This window comes from Tamandua tetradactyla, chromosome 21, assembly GCF_023851605.1.
Source record: "Tamandua tetradactyla isolate mTamTet1 chromosome 21, mTamTet1.pri, whole genome shotgun sequence".
Taxonomy (NCBI): domain Eukaryota; kingdom Metazoa; phylum Chordata; class Mammalia; order Pilosa; family Myrmecophagidae; genus Tamandua; species Tamandua tetradactyla.
Window position 1 is genome coordinate 28,350,878 of NC_135347.1, and position 16,277 is coordinate 28,367,154.

Here is a 16,277-nt window from a genome sequence, read left to right on the forward strand (position 1 = left end):
ATCTTGCCCATTCAAGGTGGGTATTAATTAGTTTACTGTAGGCTTTAAAAGAGCTGACACAGAGAGCAGATGCCTAGATACAGATATTTGGAGATGCTTAGAGAGCCAACATAGAAAGCCACTGGAATCAGAAACTGAAAGCAACACAGCCCAGGAGCAAAGGACCAGGAGATGCTAGCCATGTGCCTTCCTAGCTAACAGAGACATGCGAGACATGATTGGCCTTTCTCAAGTGAAATTATCCTCTTGCTGATGCCTTAATCTGGACATTTTTATGGCATTACAACTGTAAACTTGTAGGTTAATAAATCCCCTTTGTAAAAACCAATCCATTTCTGGTATATTGCATTCTGGAGCTCTAGCAAACCAAAACACCAGTACTAAGTGAGATGATTAGGCAGTTGTTAAAAAAAATACCATCAAAAATTCAGTAACCAGTATTTCATAGAGTTTAAGGCCTAGTAGTGTTTTAGGGAAAATTGTTATGCACTTATAAGTCTCAAACATTCAGAATAATGTAAAATAAACTTAAATCAGTGTAAATTAAGTTTTGACATGTAATAATTATAATGATGATCTAATATGTCTCCTTCTCTTTCCTTTCTTTTTTCTTTTTACATTTTAGGTATGGTGTTTGGTCTTGTTGATCTGAGCATTGACAATTTCCTGAAGGATTATCAGCTCAGTATAACTGCTAGTTCAGCATTGTCATTGACCTATGATATTTCATCTTGTCTCGTAGTAGTATTTATATCATACTATGGAGGGAAAGGAAATAGGCCACGATGGATCGCAGTTTCCTCCTTTATGGTAGGACTTGGTGCACTTTTATTTTCTTTTCCATACTTTACTGGTGGAAATGATCAAGTGACACGAAAAATAGAAGGTAAGATTTTAAAATATACTGTCATACTAAATCAACATTCATTTAAATCATTGACTTAAAATAGACTGTGATACCCATCTATCCATCTATCTATACCTATTTATATGACTAAGTTCATTCATCTATTTAGTTATAGTTCCGTAGTACACATGTATGGCATTCTCTCATCTTCTCATGATTACACATACTTTCATGTAAGAGATGATCCTAGGAAGGAGAAGAGAGAATATTTTGGGATGATTGTTTTGTGGAATTGTTTTTCTTTTAGCCATTCTCACATAAATTATGAATTTCTGAGAATTTCAGTAATTCCTTATGTCTGTCACAGTGTGTTTAAATTAATCCTTTTATTCTGACCTCAATGTGTACACATAAACACAAATACAAGAATAAACCTGCACACCCAAAAGAAAAGTCAAATCAAACTCTTCTAACTACTCTTTTCATTTCAAAATGGGAGCTTCCCTTTGCCATAGTACTTTTTAATCTTAAAAAATGGGTGGCTTCTTCACTTAGTTATTTTTTTTCAATTTATTCCACAATATTTTCACTAGACAAAAGGATATTTGAAGTTTCATAGCACTATTTATGACACTATTGTCAGGTAATTTCTTGTAGAGGCAAAAGCTTCTAAGTGTGTGGGATACATTTACTCATTTGATAACTCTAACCTGTGTTTTGCTACATTGGAGATTTCCTCTCCTCACTTTCTGTAAATTCTCCCTCTTTACTGGTTCCCACTCTTTACACTTAGTGTGCTCAGATTCCTCCCATTCTTGTACAACAATAACAAACAAAATCAATAGGCCTCTTTTTTTTTTATCACTTTCCACAACCTCCTTAGTCACAAACACATTTCTTAAAAGAATCTTCTAAGCTTCCTGTCTTTATATCCTGTTCTTTCTTCAGTCCATTTTAACATCACTTTTATCTTAAACACTGGACCAGAACTTTTACCAAGTCAACAATATAGGTTATGTTATGTAATATAATGAAAAATTTTTATTTAATACAATCACTGGCACTTTTTAGTATAGACTATTTCCTCCCTTTTGAGATTCTCTCCCCTTATGGTTCCTACTGAGGATGAAGTAAAACTTAGAGTCTAAACAAGGATTTTTTAGCGTGAACAAGGTCAGTAAAAATTTAGTTTTTTTTTATATGGATGTAAAAACTTTATTTTTAGATATTGGAAAACAGGTAGCTCGAGATTGTGATCCCTAGGAGAAGGGAAAGAAACAAGGTGACTGTTCTAGAAGGCAAGAATGAATAGACTTGGGACATTTTTTATGGTTACTAGGAAGTTGAGGAACATCTTCAGTTTAATAATCATAAATTCGAAGTGAAATCTGCATGGTGTATGTTTTTCTCTAGCCACATTCACCTTGAAAACTATAGGCTTAGCATAGGGAAAAGACTAGTGTTGAGGTTCTGCCAAGGGATTACATGATCTGAAAGAGAGCAAAGGAATTGAAAGTGTTAAGATGAAAATGAGAGAAGAAGGGTATGAAAGGAATGTGATATAGTGAACAGGGTCAGGATCAATGGACTATGGTCCCTGGTTGGTTATAAAATTGTTGGAATTGGGTTACTAAAAGGAATGAGGTGGAAAGATAGGGATGGTTAAAGGGGAGGGTGCTTTAAATTGTGATTAGGAAAGCTTTGTGGTTATTGTTTTTAATAATGTTTAAATAAGGAGTTAAGGTAGGTGGGTTACAGGTGCACGGAAGGTGAGGATTTAAAGGAAATAAGAGACTAGTGTGTCAAAAATATCACATGAGGGATGGGCAATGGTGGCGCAGTGGCAGAGTTCTCACCTGCCATGTCAGAGACCTGGGTTTGGTTCCTGGTGCCTGCCCATGTTAAAAAAAAAAAAAAAATATATATATATATATATATATATTTATTTATATATATTTATATATATATATTTATATATCACATTGATACTATCACCGTAAGTTTATATATTTATGTAAATATAGATCATCATATTTTGAATCACAGTTCTAGAGAGCTTGATGGTGCAGATTGATATACACTGTGTCACAGGAAAACAAGCTTTGGCCCAACAGTGATTTTAGCAAATGGCCACTTTATATTATTTACACAACATAAAGGGTCCAAAAGAGCAGGGAAAGAAGTCACCTTGTGGCTGGTCCCCTAGGGAGACTAATTTCTTAGGTCAGTTTTGGTGGATGGCAGCCCCACACACCCCTCTTCATGTCAGAGATGAGGGACCCTGTGCTGCTTGAATGTTGGGTTTTTATATACCTTAGAGGGAGGGGGTTCTGCCACTGAACAAAAAACATGCACCAGGCAACATCTGTGCAGAGTTTCTGCCTGACGAGCTGTGGCAATTTGTACCCAGTTTTGAGTTCATGGTATGGTCAGGCCATTCCAATTCTAGATAGCTTGTTTTTCAAATTTGAGACTAATGCCTCACCAAGGTGAGAAAATGAAATCATACTGAAACATCTGCATGCAAATAAGAGGGAAAAAGAAATGAGTATGGGTGAGGGCTGGAAGATGGCTGCTGAACATTAACTACTCATTGACTTCATATCATAAGCCCCCCTCCCACCTTGGACGGGAAGCAGAGATGGGCTACAACAATGTTGAACCCCATTGGCTACAGCACATTAGGAGGTGCTTTGATGATTCTTACGCATACTATTATGACAAGCAGGATGAATAGACCCATATGGAGTAAAAATTGTACCATGCTATTGAGAAAATAACAGAGACCTGTTAAATAGCCATTGCCTAGACCTCATCTACCCCTATTGCCTTCTCTGGGGAAGTCACAAACACACACTAAGCAGCCATCCCCACCTCTTATTGTCCCTACCTCCTTTCCTGTTGTGTGCCATTCTGCAATGTGGGAGAGATGTTGTGTGTAATGAAAAGGCCTGGCTGGAAGTTAAACCTGGAAACCAGAAACAAGCAGCTCCAGATAGTATTCAGAACAGGAATTCTCAGTGGCGAGCACCCTCCCGAAAGTAGAACAGTATAGATTTGTCTCTCTTCTCCAGCATGAATTGGGGCAAGCAGAGCTGCCATCTGCCAACCAACCAGAGCAATTTTTGGCCCCCTGGGATGTCAGCCATGATGGGACTTCTTTTTCTGCTCTTTTGGGCTCTTTGTGCTGTGTAAGTGGCAGGAAGATTGCTTGCTCTATCCGGGCTCTTTATTCTGTGCAAGTAATAAGATCATTTGCTGACATTTTTTGTTATGCTCTGAATCTGTGTTTCCTTGATGTACCATTGTAGCAACTCACTTCACAACACATCCCTCAATGCCCAGGGAGTCAACTGAAGAAGTTCCACATAGAATCTGTTTGTACACTTTGCAGCCAGTGGGCTTGCTATTGGATTTTATTTACCTCCTGTTCCACTTCCACTGGGGTATTTCTCACATCAGAAAGTGTTAGTTGTACTTTATAGCCTCTTTGTTGGGTTAGGAGGAAGTCTAAAACAATGTGATTTGGGAATATGGGTGCAGTTGTTCATAAGCAAGATGAGTTGGTCCAAAAGCATGAAAGTGGAATGAAGGTTCAGATAGCAGATCCAGCAGTAGGTTAGGTGTTCTTCCACTGTGATGTCCTAGGTCAGTTGGATGAAGGTATTCATTGTCTGTATTGCAGCCAGGTCAAATCTGTAGAAATAGGACAGTGAGGGGCAGTAACCAGTCCAGACAGAATGGTTGTGCAACCACCTTTTATGGGAGACACTGTTCTTGGCCTGTTTGCATTAACTTATATTTTCCCTCGAAGGCTTGACTTAGGCTATAAACATACATCTTTCCAATTGATCTGACTGCCTAACCCACATCTTCTGTCCCACTTTCGCCTCTTTCTCATAGAAGGAAATTGTCAGAACTTCTTGAAGATGTTCCATGACCATTCCCAAGGGGGCTGGTGGACCAGCCAAGGAAAGCTGGTGCCCAGCCAGGGATACCTAGTGCCTTCTAACTTCCAGGATGTGTGTATCAGGCACCACAGGTTGAGCCTACTGGATTGTTACCACTTTTGTGTTAGGCAGTTTAAGGTGCACTACCACTATCCCACCTGTCTGCCTTGTAGCCCTAACCTCTCCTATCCTGGGAATTATGTGGAGGGTATAATGGGGTAAAGAGTAGGATGATCCTATGACAGTGGCTGAAAGGGAGAGTCCCAGATGGTATTTCCTTGGTCCCTCTTTTGAGGCCAATCCTCACTTTGATGGGTATAAGGGAAGATGTTCAGCAAAGCCTGAATTCCTCCCCTACCCTCATCTCTGCCTATGCTAGGAAATAAAATAAGGCCACATTTCTCTTCTGGTTAACTGCCAAATTCAGCTACCAGAGGATCCAAGTAAGGCAAACAGCCTATCCAGTAAGAGAATTGTCGGGGTGTAGATGCAAAAGCTCCTTTTCAAGGCAGCCATTAAAATTCTCCACAATGCCAGCCACCAGTGGGTGGTGAGCAACTTGTAAGGTTCATCTAATTCCATGAGTCTGAGTGCATCTTTGAGTGGATTGTGCAGGAAATTGGGATCTTTGGTCAAAGGAGATGTTATCTGGGTTCCAAAGGGATGGCAGAGCCACTTTCTCAAGATATCTCTATGATGGACTGGTAAGGGAGGCCTAGAGTCTGAATAGGTGTCTACCATGACCAAGGTGTTGGACATGCCTTGGTCATGGTAGATGTGGTAGGAGAGGACTGATGTGTCCCTTAAGTAGCCCAAAGCAGCCCCTCTAAATGCCCTTTTTGGATTCTGGCTCATAGTTGACATCCATGATGTTAGTAAATGGCATTTTGATCCCTTTTAATGAGAGATAATCTATGTTCCTGATCTCAAATTTCATGCTGTTGGAACTTCTGTGTCCAGTTTGGTGGCATATCCACCCAACAGTGGAAGTAGCCTTGGGAAGTTCAGCAACTTCACAGATGTCATTGACAGTAAGTTCATTGTCCTCATCCTCCAGGACAAGGCTCATTCTATGCCTCTCTTCCAGGAGTATCTCTGGCCTCATCAAGGATGAAAAACAGCTTAGTGTATCATTTATTGGCTAAGTCATTCTGATGACGTTCATTGTGATATGGGCCCTTACCATGAGCATCAACGTGGGCTAAACGTAGGTGGTGCCTTTCATGCCATCAGTTTTTCCTTAAGATCTGTTCCCCACACCAGAGAACTTTTGATTCTCCAATTGTAATCTCTCCATGAACCTGATCAGACTACTAAGCTATTGGCAAAGGTCCATAAGTCAGTAACATGTACATGAAAATGTTTGGGTCTAAGTGTTCCAAGGAAAGGAGGACAGCTCAGAATTTGACCCATTGGACATTTTTTTTGGTGCTGGCAGTAATATATAGTCTTCCCAAGGCATGGGGAGTGGCAACTGCTGCCCAATGGATGCCAGAAGCCTTCAGCTTGGCTGACCTATCAGCGAACCAGTGCCATGCATCTGTTGGGCCATCTTTGTGTCGAGGTCCCCAAGATGTCAGTGCACAAAAGGAAGGACACTCATCTGATGTTGCAACAGAATCATTGTTGAGGGGGTCTCCGCCACCTACCTGCTCATGCAATCGTGTCACTCCCTGTGGTCCCTGGTGAACATGAACCTGAAAATACCACTTCCATTTGATGATGCTCTGTTGTTGGGTATGGTCTAGTTGAGTGTGCTGATTGCCCAGTACCTACGATATGTTAAGGATTTAGGGCTTCAGGAAGGCTTGGTGATCTTTTTGTTTCTACCAAGGCTTAATTGCATGCCAGAAGTTGCCATTTGAAGGTGCAGTAAAGCCAGGCTGCATCTTAGAACTTCTTGGTCCAAAAGCCCAGGGGTCTGCAAATTCCTATAGCTCCCTCCTTCTGTCAGAGGACCAGTTGGTGTGCATCTGGGTGGCAAAAATCTGTAATTCTACAGAAATCCAGTCTTTAGAGGTCCTAAAGGCAGGGAGGCTGAAATGGCATTTACCTTTTATCAAGTCCTGCTCCTCCACTGTCATCCAGTGGAAAGTACTTGCTTTTTGTTGCATCTGGAATAGGGGTGCTGGGAAGTTACCAAGATGAGGAATATGCTGGACCACATATGCAAATAGCCTAATCAACTGCTGGACCAGATATATTTGGAAGTAGTTAACTTTAAGTACATTATTTTGTCCCGTGCCAGATCAGGGATCCAGCACTGGGCTTTAGTCCATGTGTTGCTTAAGAAGTTGACCTTCTGGGCTAGGACTTGTATCTTGACTGGATTTATGGACCAGCTGGACTGTTGAAGTCTAATGTGCAACCCTTGCATAGTTTGCTTCTTATTCTGGCCCACCGACAGGATGCCATCAACATAATGGAAGACTTGGAGTCCCTCAGGAAGGGATATCTTACTCAACTTCTTTCCTACACCTTGGTGGCAGATAGTGGGAGAGTTTAAATACTCCTGTGGCATAGTGAAGGTATACTGTGGACCTTGCCACAGAAAAGTGAATTGATCCTAGTACCCCTCCTGGATTGGAATGGAGAAAAAAGCATTTGCCAAATCATTGACCACAGACTAAATGCTGGTGGAGTCCATCATGGCTCCCATGAGAGGTACATGCCCAGTTCCACATGAGAACAGATATGAGAGGCCATGAGCCAAGAGAGTGTACACCAGGCAGTAGAAGCCACAACCTCATTGATCTCAGCATGGAACCAGGTAGCCAACTCCCTGGTATTTATGGGGGATTTTCAAAATCCCATTTAAACCGTACCTTCCTGCCAAGGACAGAGACCAGATACTTAGGCCTCTTAGCTGCAGGTTGGTATCTTTTCTGGGTTGATAGGATGGGGGCAGCGCTTCAGTTTAGCTCACAAAGGCAAGAGTCCTGTGTTTCACAAGATGCCCCAAATAGGATAACAAAAGGAGTACAAGAACAATGAAAGAACTGCCAAAGAATCAACTCCATTACATACTTCCCCATGCACCCTGCTCGCTGTACCAAAATCTGTGGAGCAAATTGTTATACAGTACATTGTGGGAACCTAGGGCTCAGGAAAAACAGAGGTTTTCATCAATTGACCACTTTATTATCACATAGCAGTTGTCCAAAGGAACAGAGAAAGAAGTCCTAGCATGGCCTGAAAAGCAGCTGGGTCTACTTGCTTCTGGTTTGGGTTCAGGGCATGATCAGGCCGTTTCATTTCTGAGTAGCTTGTTTTAAATGGTTGAGACCTAACACCCCTCCCCACCCACACACAGGGGGCTTCTAAATGGAAACATATTGAAACATCTGCATACAAGCAAGCAAGAAGGGAAAAGTAGGGTCAGAGGGGAGGCCTGAGGAGTGGCAGCTGAGCATGTCTATGATTTCCCCCAGCAACCTCCTCCCATTTCCATGGAGTCAAAATATCATACCTTATGGCAACTAAAGCAACTGAAAATTTCTATTACTATAGTATTTTACAGTTTACACTTTCATAGGTTTTCCACAAAATGTTTTAAGAGCATTTAAGTTTTAATCATAATGGCCACAGTAAAATTACCTGCTAGCTTTACCTGGATCTACCAATAGAATAACAAACACAGATGCACAAACATTACTTAGTATTGTCCCTCAACCAAGTGAATGAAAAAATAAATGCATGAGAAACAGACTGTGACCCTAAGGAATTTAAATTTCACTGTGTTACCTTGTAGTGACTAACTCTTAGAGAAAGATTTTTATTTTGTAATTCCTTGTCCATATGAACCTAGTTAGTGCGTCTAAACTGGGAAGTCATTTAATCAGTGGGACAGAAAAGCAATGTAAAGATTGCTCAAGATGTGGACAGAGAACTTAGCTGAAAAGGTAATGATAATTCATAACATTAGAAGCACTTTTGTCTTACAGTCAAAATTGAAATCATAAATGTGTGTATATGTACATATTATTTTGGGGGTATAACATGTGCATCATTTTCTAGTACTTCCACAAATTTTCTTTTATCATGGCAATTTTCTGACAACATGATGATAGATTGTAGTAGGACAACATTCAGTGTGAATGAAATATTAACTAAAAGAAAAAACATATATTGGAAGTAGCTTTTAAAGGATAAAATATTTGATAAAGGATATTGCCTATTTGTTGTATGTTTAACTTTTGAACCTAATTAGCATAAATATAATTACTATCATCTTTTCAAAAGATACCTGCCAAGCAAGGAAGGTTGACAGTACTTGTCAGGAAGTCTCATCATCATCTTTCAAAAGGAAATATGTATCTTTCTTCACTGCTGGACAGATTGTGCAGGGGATAGCAGGAATGCCTCTTTATGTTCTTGGAGTAACCTTTCTTGATGACAGTGTTGAAACATACTCAATTGGAATCTATCTAGGCAAGTTTCTGCTTCCTCCCCCAGGATGACTGACCCGTTTTGAATTTTCACTGAACTTTCTGTATTTTGGTATGAATATTAAAACTATTATACTAACTATTGGTCCTTACAATAACATTGTAATACATGGTGGCTGTTACACTTAACTTCACAATCATGATCTCCTAGTTTTGAAGAACTGCTTGAAATCTGAAATGGTGGACAAATGCATCTGAAGGTCACTGAAAATGTATAGCGCGAGAGAAAAATGAAAACTTTCTTAAGTAATGAAAACTCGATTGTTCTCCCATTTACAATATTCATGTCTATATTTGTCAAAACACACTATATGAACTTCTGTTCCTTTCTCTGGGAAGACTAAAATTACTGGATTGAATTGCTTGAGTAGTTAATAGGCTTAAATTGGGGGATGCAGGTGGAAAGCTGACATTATGTCAATAAAATAAATGGACACATTGTTTTATGCTTCTATTTTGCTAGATTCAGTGTGATTCTGAAATCATCATCATCTTTCAAGCACTTTACCTACCTTAACTCAATCTATTTTAGGTCACTGATATTTTCAAGTTCATTTAAATCATAATTTCGCTCATCTAATCAGAAAGATATATGGTATGTTATTTAATTGAGCACAATGTAATATCTACTATTTTCAGTGTCTTATGCTACTGTATCCTACAGTGAGTAAATCTGGGATATATCCAGAATAATCTGTACTTTCTTATATTGCAATAGATTCTGTGCTGGTAGATATCATCTATTTATACAGGGTTATCTAACTATCGTCTTCAAGTATTTTTAAAAACTTTTATATATGTGTTGTGAAGATGATTTAAAAGAAAATCCCATTTTGCACCAACATAATCATTTAAGACCACAAGTAAGAAAAGTCATGTCAATGAACCAAAATAGATAATATTCATATTTATGCTTGCTTTCAGAATAATTTTTTTCAGTGGTTTATTAGCATTGGCCAAAGGTGGCTTTACTTTGGTTCTGCTGAATAGCTGTTAAAACTTCTCTCTACACATGGCAGAGAGAAGCTTACATGACTGCCACCTCCTACTACCCTGACAATCAGGATGAAGGATGCAAAGGTGATGATAATATTAAAGTATAATCTTTTCATAGTGCCACAAATTAAAATTAGGTAAGGTATATTGAATTTATACTTATACAAATACAAAAAATAAAAATATTTAACTATATTACATTGAATGTATAAATTAAATAAGGTAAAGTGAATTATTAAATTTTCTCAGTTTCTCTAATACAGCCTTGGATAATGCACAATGAAACACTTTCAGAAGTAATCCATTTCAATCACTTAGTTTATATCACCTTAAGACAAAGCTGCTTATTTAGTTGTTAAATGCTCAGTGTTCATTCCACAGGCATTGCAGATGCTTCAACAATGCTTGGATATGCTTTGGGTTATGCTATAGGAGCTCCACTACTTAAAGCCTCTGAGACCAACATTTATAAAAGCAGGTAAGCCATCTTTTTTCCGTTTTTTAAAAATGTATGTTGTGTAAAATGTTTATTGGATAAATATTGTAGCTTTTAATATATAATTTTAAACCTGTGTTTTAACCATGTATTGAGAAGTGGTTCCATATGTGATTCCTCCTTGTCTTTGTTAGTTCTTTCATTGGGATGACTGGGTTAATGAAGGAGAAACAACACTGCTACTAGACAACAGAGAGGCCCACCCCACATTTCTGACACTCTGGATTTATACAAAGTTAGAACTCATAGAAATGGAGGTATAGAAACTAACTAGCTCCTACTATTTATTGCCAACTAATCAACTAATTTTATAAGTATTAATGCTACAGAGACTACTTGTCAGCGCCCCTAACAGCCTGACTAGGGTAAAGTTTTGGTATCTGCCAGATAGGTATCATAAAGGGAGGCAGATAAAATGTCAGGAAATAATCCATGTGCTGGATATATTTTGTTTGACTCTTTAAATTCACTCCTGATCTCTCTGCAGCCTTTCCTAACCTCCTCTATACCCTGGGAGGCTGACTTGTATTGACAGCCTCAACAGTCTTGATTTCAGTTGGGTGTGGCCAGTGAGAGACACTGGCAGATCAGAGGGCAGGGACACATTAAGGCTAGGGCATTTATTCTCCCTGTTCCCTCCCTGTAGGTTTGTTCTCAGATTGGCTGTATCTCTTGAAACCAAGACCTTCCTCTGATACCTATGCTGAGACCTCCTTATGAGAGGGAGAAGAGGAAGACCTTGAAGAGCCTTTTTTCCATTCTGATCAGTACTTAGTACATTTCCACTCATAGCCACATACCATTGTTAAGCCCCTGGGTCCATAACACTACAAAATCCTTTTGTTTGAGGCTCCCGAGGCAGTGAGACATCCCCCGCATCTAGACTGATCCATTTGAACCTCAACCCGTGGTGTTGTTACATGGGGAGAAATGGAATGGGGGAGATGATACTATTTTCTGGGTTAAACACTTTATATCATCACAGTAAGATGGAAGGATCAACTGTTGCATTCATTTTGGCTTGTTGTTTTAATTGACTACTTTCAACACCTTGCATCTCAACCTAGCTCATCTCTCGACAGTAGCATTTAATCATCCAAATGACAAACATGGTTTTTTAAATGTTTGTTTCATATGGCTTATTTTGACAATACTAGGGAATATTCTCAGGGAAAAGAAAACATTGAAGGTTGTGAATATTCAAAACAGGATGGCCAGTGCATTATAGCTCTACTCAAGGGAGACTTTGAAAAGTAAGAAATCATTCTAGTAGGCAGAACTTCAGAGTAGTTGTCCACTTAACACAGAAGGATATATGGCCTGAAGTATGGCTCTCTACTGATTTAGAATTAGTCTTTGTTGGGTAACCAGGGACTCAGAAGAAAGAACAGGTTGAGGAACAGGTTACAAGGAGAGCATATGTGAGTAGATCTCTTGGAATGGGCACATGAAGGACATTTTGGAGGAGGCTTTCTAGTCAGTTGGACAAGATGACCCATACTGTGAATCTTCTATTTTTTGACAACCCCCTCAGTTCTTCCTCAGTGGACTCATGCAAACTGGCCATGACAGGAATAGTGACTTTGCATGAACTCAACAACATGGACTTCTTCTCACGAAGGGCTATCCTTATCAAGACTATTCAGTAGGATTTGACTGTTACAACTGCTGAGTATGTAACTTGTCAACAGTAGAGGCCAACACTGAGTCCCTGATGTGGCACATTCCCTGGAAGACAGACTGGCTATCTGTCATCAGCCCTCTTTTAACATAGAGGGGAAAATGATTTGTTTTTATAGGGAAAAATAAAATTTCCATGTATGGATTTTTCTTCTGTATTTACAGTGCTTCTGCTAGCACCACTATTCACAGACTTATATATGCCTTATTCATATATTTTTTTGTCATTTGAATGATTAAATGCTACTGTTGTATCTCATCCTACATTGTCTCTGACTAGAGAACATATAATACAGTGGAGATGTGACAGTGTGATAACTGCAGAATTCATCGGTCTTACTGTGTTTCATTATCCAGAAACAGATAGCTAGATAAAATGGTATAATGGTTGGGTGTCCTCAACTCTTATAGAGAAATCAATCTTTGAAACTGGATTACTGTCTGCAAGATGTGTTATGTACTTTGATCCAAAAACTTTTGTGGTCCCATGTCTCCCAGAGTCTGAATAGATGGGTCTGGGAACCAAGGGGTGGGAATGGATCATCTTACTTTTTATAAAATACACCACTGGGAGAATTTTGGCTTTTATTTCCTGCGACCTTGAAATTGATGTTTGGATGGCCTTAATCCCAAGGGAGGAATGTTACCACCATTGAATCCAGCAACGATTTTGTTACATTCAAAGCTTCTTCCCCCATTTGGGGTCCAAAAACCTTGATTCAACAGGCAGGCAAAAGGGTCACATTCCTAATCAGTATGATTGCTCTCTATTACTGTAGGAAGAGGAATAGGTTTCTGCTATTTAAAGGCAATAAGGATGACTTTGAAAGCCAGAAGATTTACTTGGTTCTTTCTTATTATTCTTTTGCACAATAGTTCTTTTCAATGGAGAACTGTCTCAGCTCGTTAAAGTCAATATGAGTAAGTCAATACTCATCAATATGAGTATGATGCTATAGTATAAATCAAAGTTTGAGTCACCCCATCAGGTGAAGTATCCTTTCCAACCAAGGTGCTAGATGAGGATAAGGGATACATAGAATAGATGGTGGAAGAAGGCAGATGTGATGGTAAACTTAACATCACGGCAGGGACAGTGCAACATTTTTTTTAATGCAATTTTACTGAGATTTATTCAAACACCATGCACCGTTATTATTACATAGTTGTGCATTCATCACCATGATCAATTTTAGAACATTTTCATTACTCCATAAAAAAGAAATAGCAATAAAAAAAAAGAACCCCAAATATCCATACCGCTTAATGCCCCCTATTACTAACCCACAATTTTGGTTTGGTACATTTGTTGCTCTTGATGAAAAAAATATTAAAACAATATTGGTATTTTCTAAATGTGGGGCCATGTCATCAGCAAATAGTGAAAGTTTTCTTCGTTTCCAATTTGGATGCATTTTTTTCTTTTTCTTGCCCAATTGCTCTGCCTAGATCTTCTAGCATAATGTTGAATAACAGTGATCACAGTGGGCATCCTTGTGCTGTTCCCAGTCTTAGAGGGAAAGATTTCAGTCTCTCATCATTGTGTATTATGTTACACAACATAATACACAATGTTGGGCTTTTCATATATGCCCTTTATCATGTTGAAGAAGTTTCCTTTGATTCCTACCTTTCAAAGAGTTTTTATCATGAAAGGATACTGTTTTGTCATATGCCTTTTCTGCATCAATCAAGATGATCATGTGGTTTTTTCCCTTCTGATTTGTTAATGTGGTGTATTACATTAATTGATTTTCTTGTGTTTAACCATCATTTCCACTTAGTCATGGCATGTAATTATTTTACTGTGCTATTGGATTTGATTTGCAAGTATTTTCTTGAGGGTTTTTGCATCTATATTCATTAGAGAGATTGGTTTGAAGTTTTCTTTTCAGGCAGTGTCTTACAATCAGGCTTTGGCATTGGAGGAATGTTGGCTTCATAGAATGAGTTAAGTAGTATTCCCTCTTCAAGTTTTAGAAGCGTGTAAGCAGGAATGGTATTAATTCTTTTTGGAATACTTGGTAAAATTAGTCTGTGAAGCCATTTGCTCCTGGGCTTTTCTTCGTGGTAGGTTTTTGACGACTGATTCAATCTCTTTATTTGTAATTGATTTGTTGAGGTCTTCTATTGGCAACTTGCTTTTGTGTTTTTTCTTCTTTGTTTTTCTTCTGCCACCTTCTGTGATGAAACCACAGAAACAGAATTGGAGACAAAATTATGAGTGTATAGTTTATTTGAAAGATGATACCAAGACATAGTAGGATAATGGGGAAGTGAGCAAGATAAGGAAAGGAAGCCAAGGAAATGCTTATTATATTGACCAAGTCATTGAAAGGGGCAAGTGGGGTTTAATCCCACTAGGAACTCTTGGTGACAGTGTAGGACATGTCTGAGTTATCACAATAGCAGATTAAGGGAGCTGGAATATATCCTCTATCTCTTGGTAATCATTGAGGGCTCCTCCTGGTGTTAGTGCTCTTGGCTATTACTGTCCTGCCGTTTACACTCTGGGCCAAGCATAGAGTCCTTGCCATTCAAAGTTAGCCATCCAGCGTGCAAGAGAATGTTGAATGCCAAGCTGAGGCGATAGAAATAGGACAGGTCTCAAATGAGAATATAATTGAATGGACAGAATTCCATGATTTTACAGTAACAAATGGGACTTTGTATGTCCTGTGATTATTTTTTTTTCCACATGGCACAAAGTAAGAATAGATGCTGAAGTGCAAGAGTGTTAGATTATGTTGGGTAGCCTCTGTTTACTGCTGCAGTTCCACTTCCTACCCTTCCCCACCCTGCTCTGTACTCCGGGAGGTTGACCCATATGCACAACTCCAGTGGGCTTCACCCTTTTTAGATCTTTATGTAGGGCACTGGCGTGAGATCTGAGAGCATGAAGAAAGTTGTGGTCTGGGCATTCATTCTTCCCTGTTTTGCCCTACTGAATCTCCACAGTTTGACTCCATCTCTTTAATAAAGGCTACATTTCCTCTCCCACAACCTTCCTGATGCAATTGTCTGTATGGTTTAGGTAACTTCCATCTCCCCTTGCCTCTTTAGACCTGGAGGTAGTAATGGCTTGTTGTAGCTAGCCCCAAGGTATATCTCTTCCTGTATAGATTTGTTTAAAGTCTGCTCTCATTTCATATTATTAGTCCTTTTTATGAAATTGTATTCTTAAATTAGTCAATGTGATCATATCATCTGGACCTTGATTTATACAATTTACATATTTCTATTTGTATTTTTAAAATTTGAATTTGCTTCCAGTTTTTATATTGGGCTCTTTATTTTTTATACATTTATAAAAATTATTCATGTATCATGAATATTCATTGCTTGTTACATATATGGCAAATAATTTCTTCCCGTTGGTCTTTAAATTTTGTATATGGTGTCATTTACTATACAAAATTAAATATCTGACATGGTCATATATACTCTCATGAAAGTTTAGTTGCCTGGCTTGTTTATTAAGGTCTTATCCTCTGTAAAATTACTAAAATATTTGGGTATATTTTTTCCAGGACTTTAGTAAACTGGTTTTGTATATTTAAATTTAATATGCAGTTACAGTTTTATTTTTACATGTAATATAAGGCATGAGTCAAGCCTCTATTTTCTATAAAAGAAATATCTAGCTGTCCCAATGACATCTATTATCTTATGGTTTCTTTACTTGATATTAATCATGCTGCCCTGAACCCCAGAGGTGGAACCATATGGACAGTGCCAATGGGCTCCCTCACCCATTTACATTTGACTTATTTAGGGCACTTAGGTATTAAACACCATCTTTATCCTAAATTAAATTTTCCTAAATACAAGTGTTTCTTTCCTGCCTCTTTAAGCTGTCC

The 16,277-nt window shown here is 38.6% G+C and overlaps 1 protein-coding gene across 1 annotated transcript in view; it reads left to right on the forward strand.

The window, feature by feature from the left end:
* The window catches only part of SLCO6A1 (solute carrier organic anion transporter family member 6A1), a 147,024-nt gene that overhangs the window by 33,405 nt on the left and 97,342 nt on the right, over positions 1 to 16,277 (forward strand). The window contains exons 2-4 of the mRNA XM_077139066.1: positions 626 to 886; positions 9,040 to 9,228; positions 10,623 to 10,719. Coding sequence (XP_076995181.1) covers positions 626 to 886; positions 9,040 to 9,228; positions 10,623 to 10,719 — 547 coding nt within the window. The remainder of the gene's footprint in view (positions 1 to 625; positions 887 to 9,039; positions 9,229 to 10,622; positions 10,720 to 16,277) is intronic.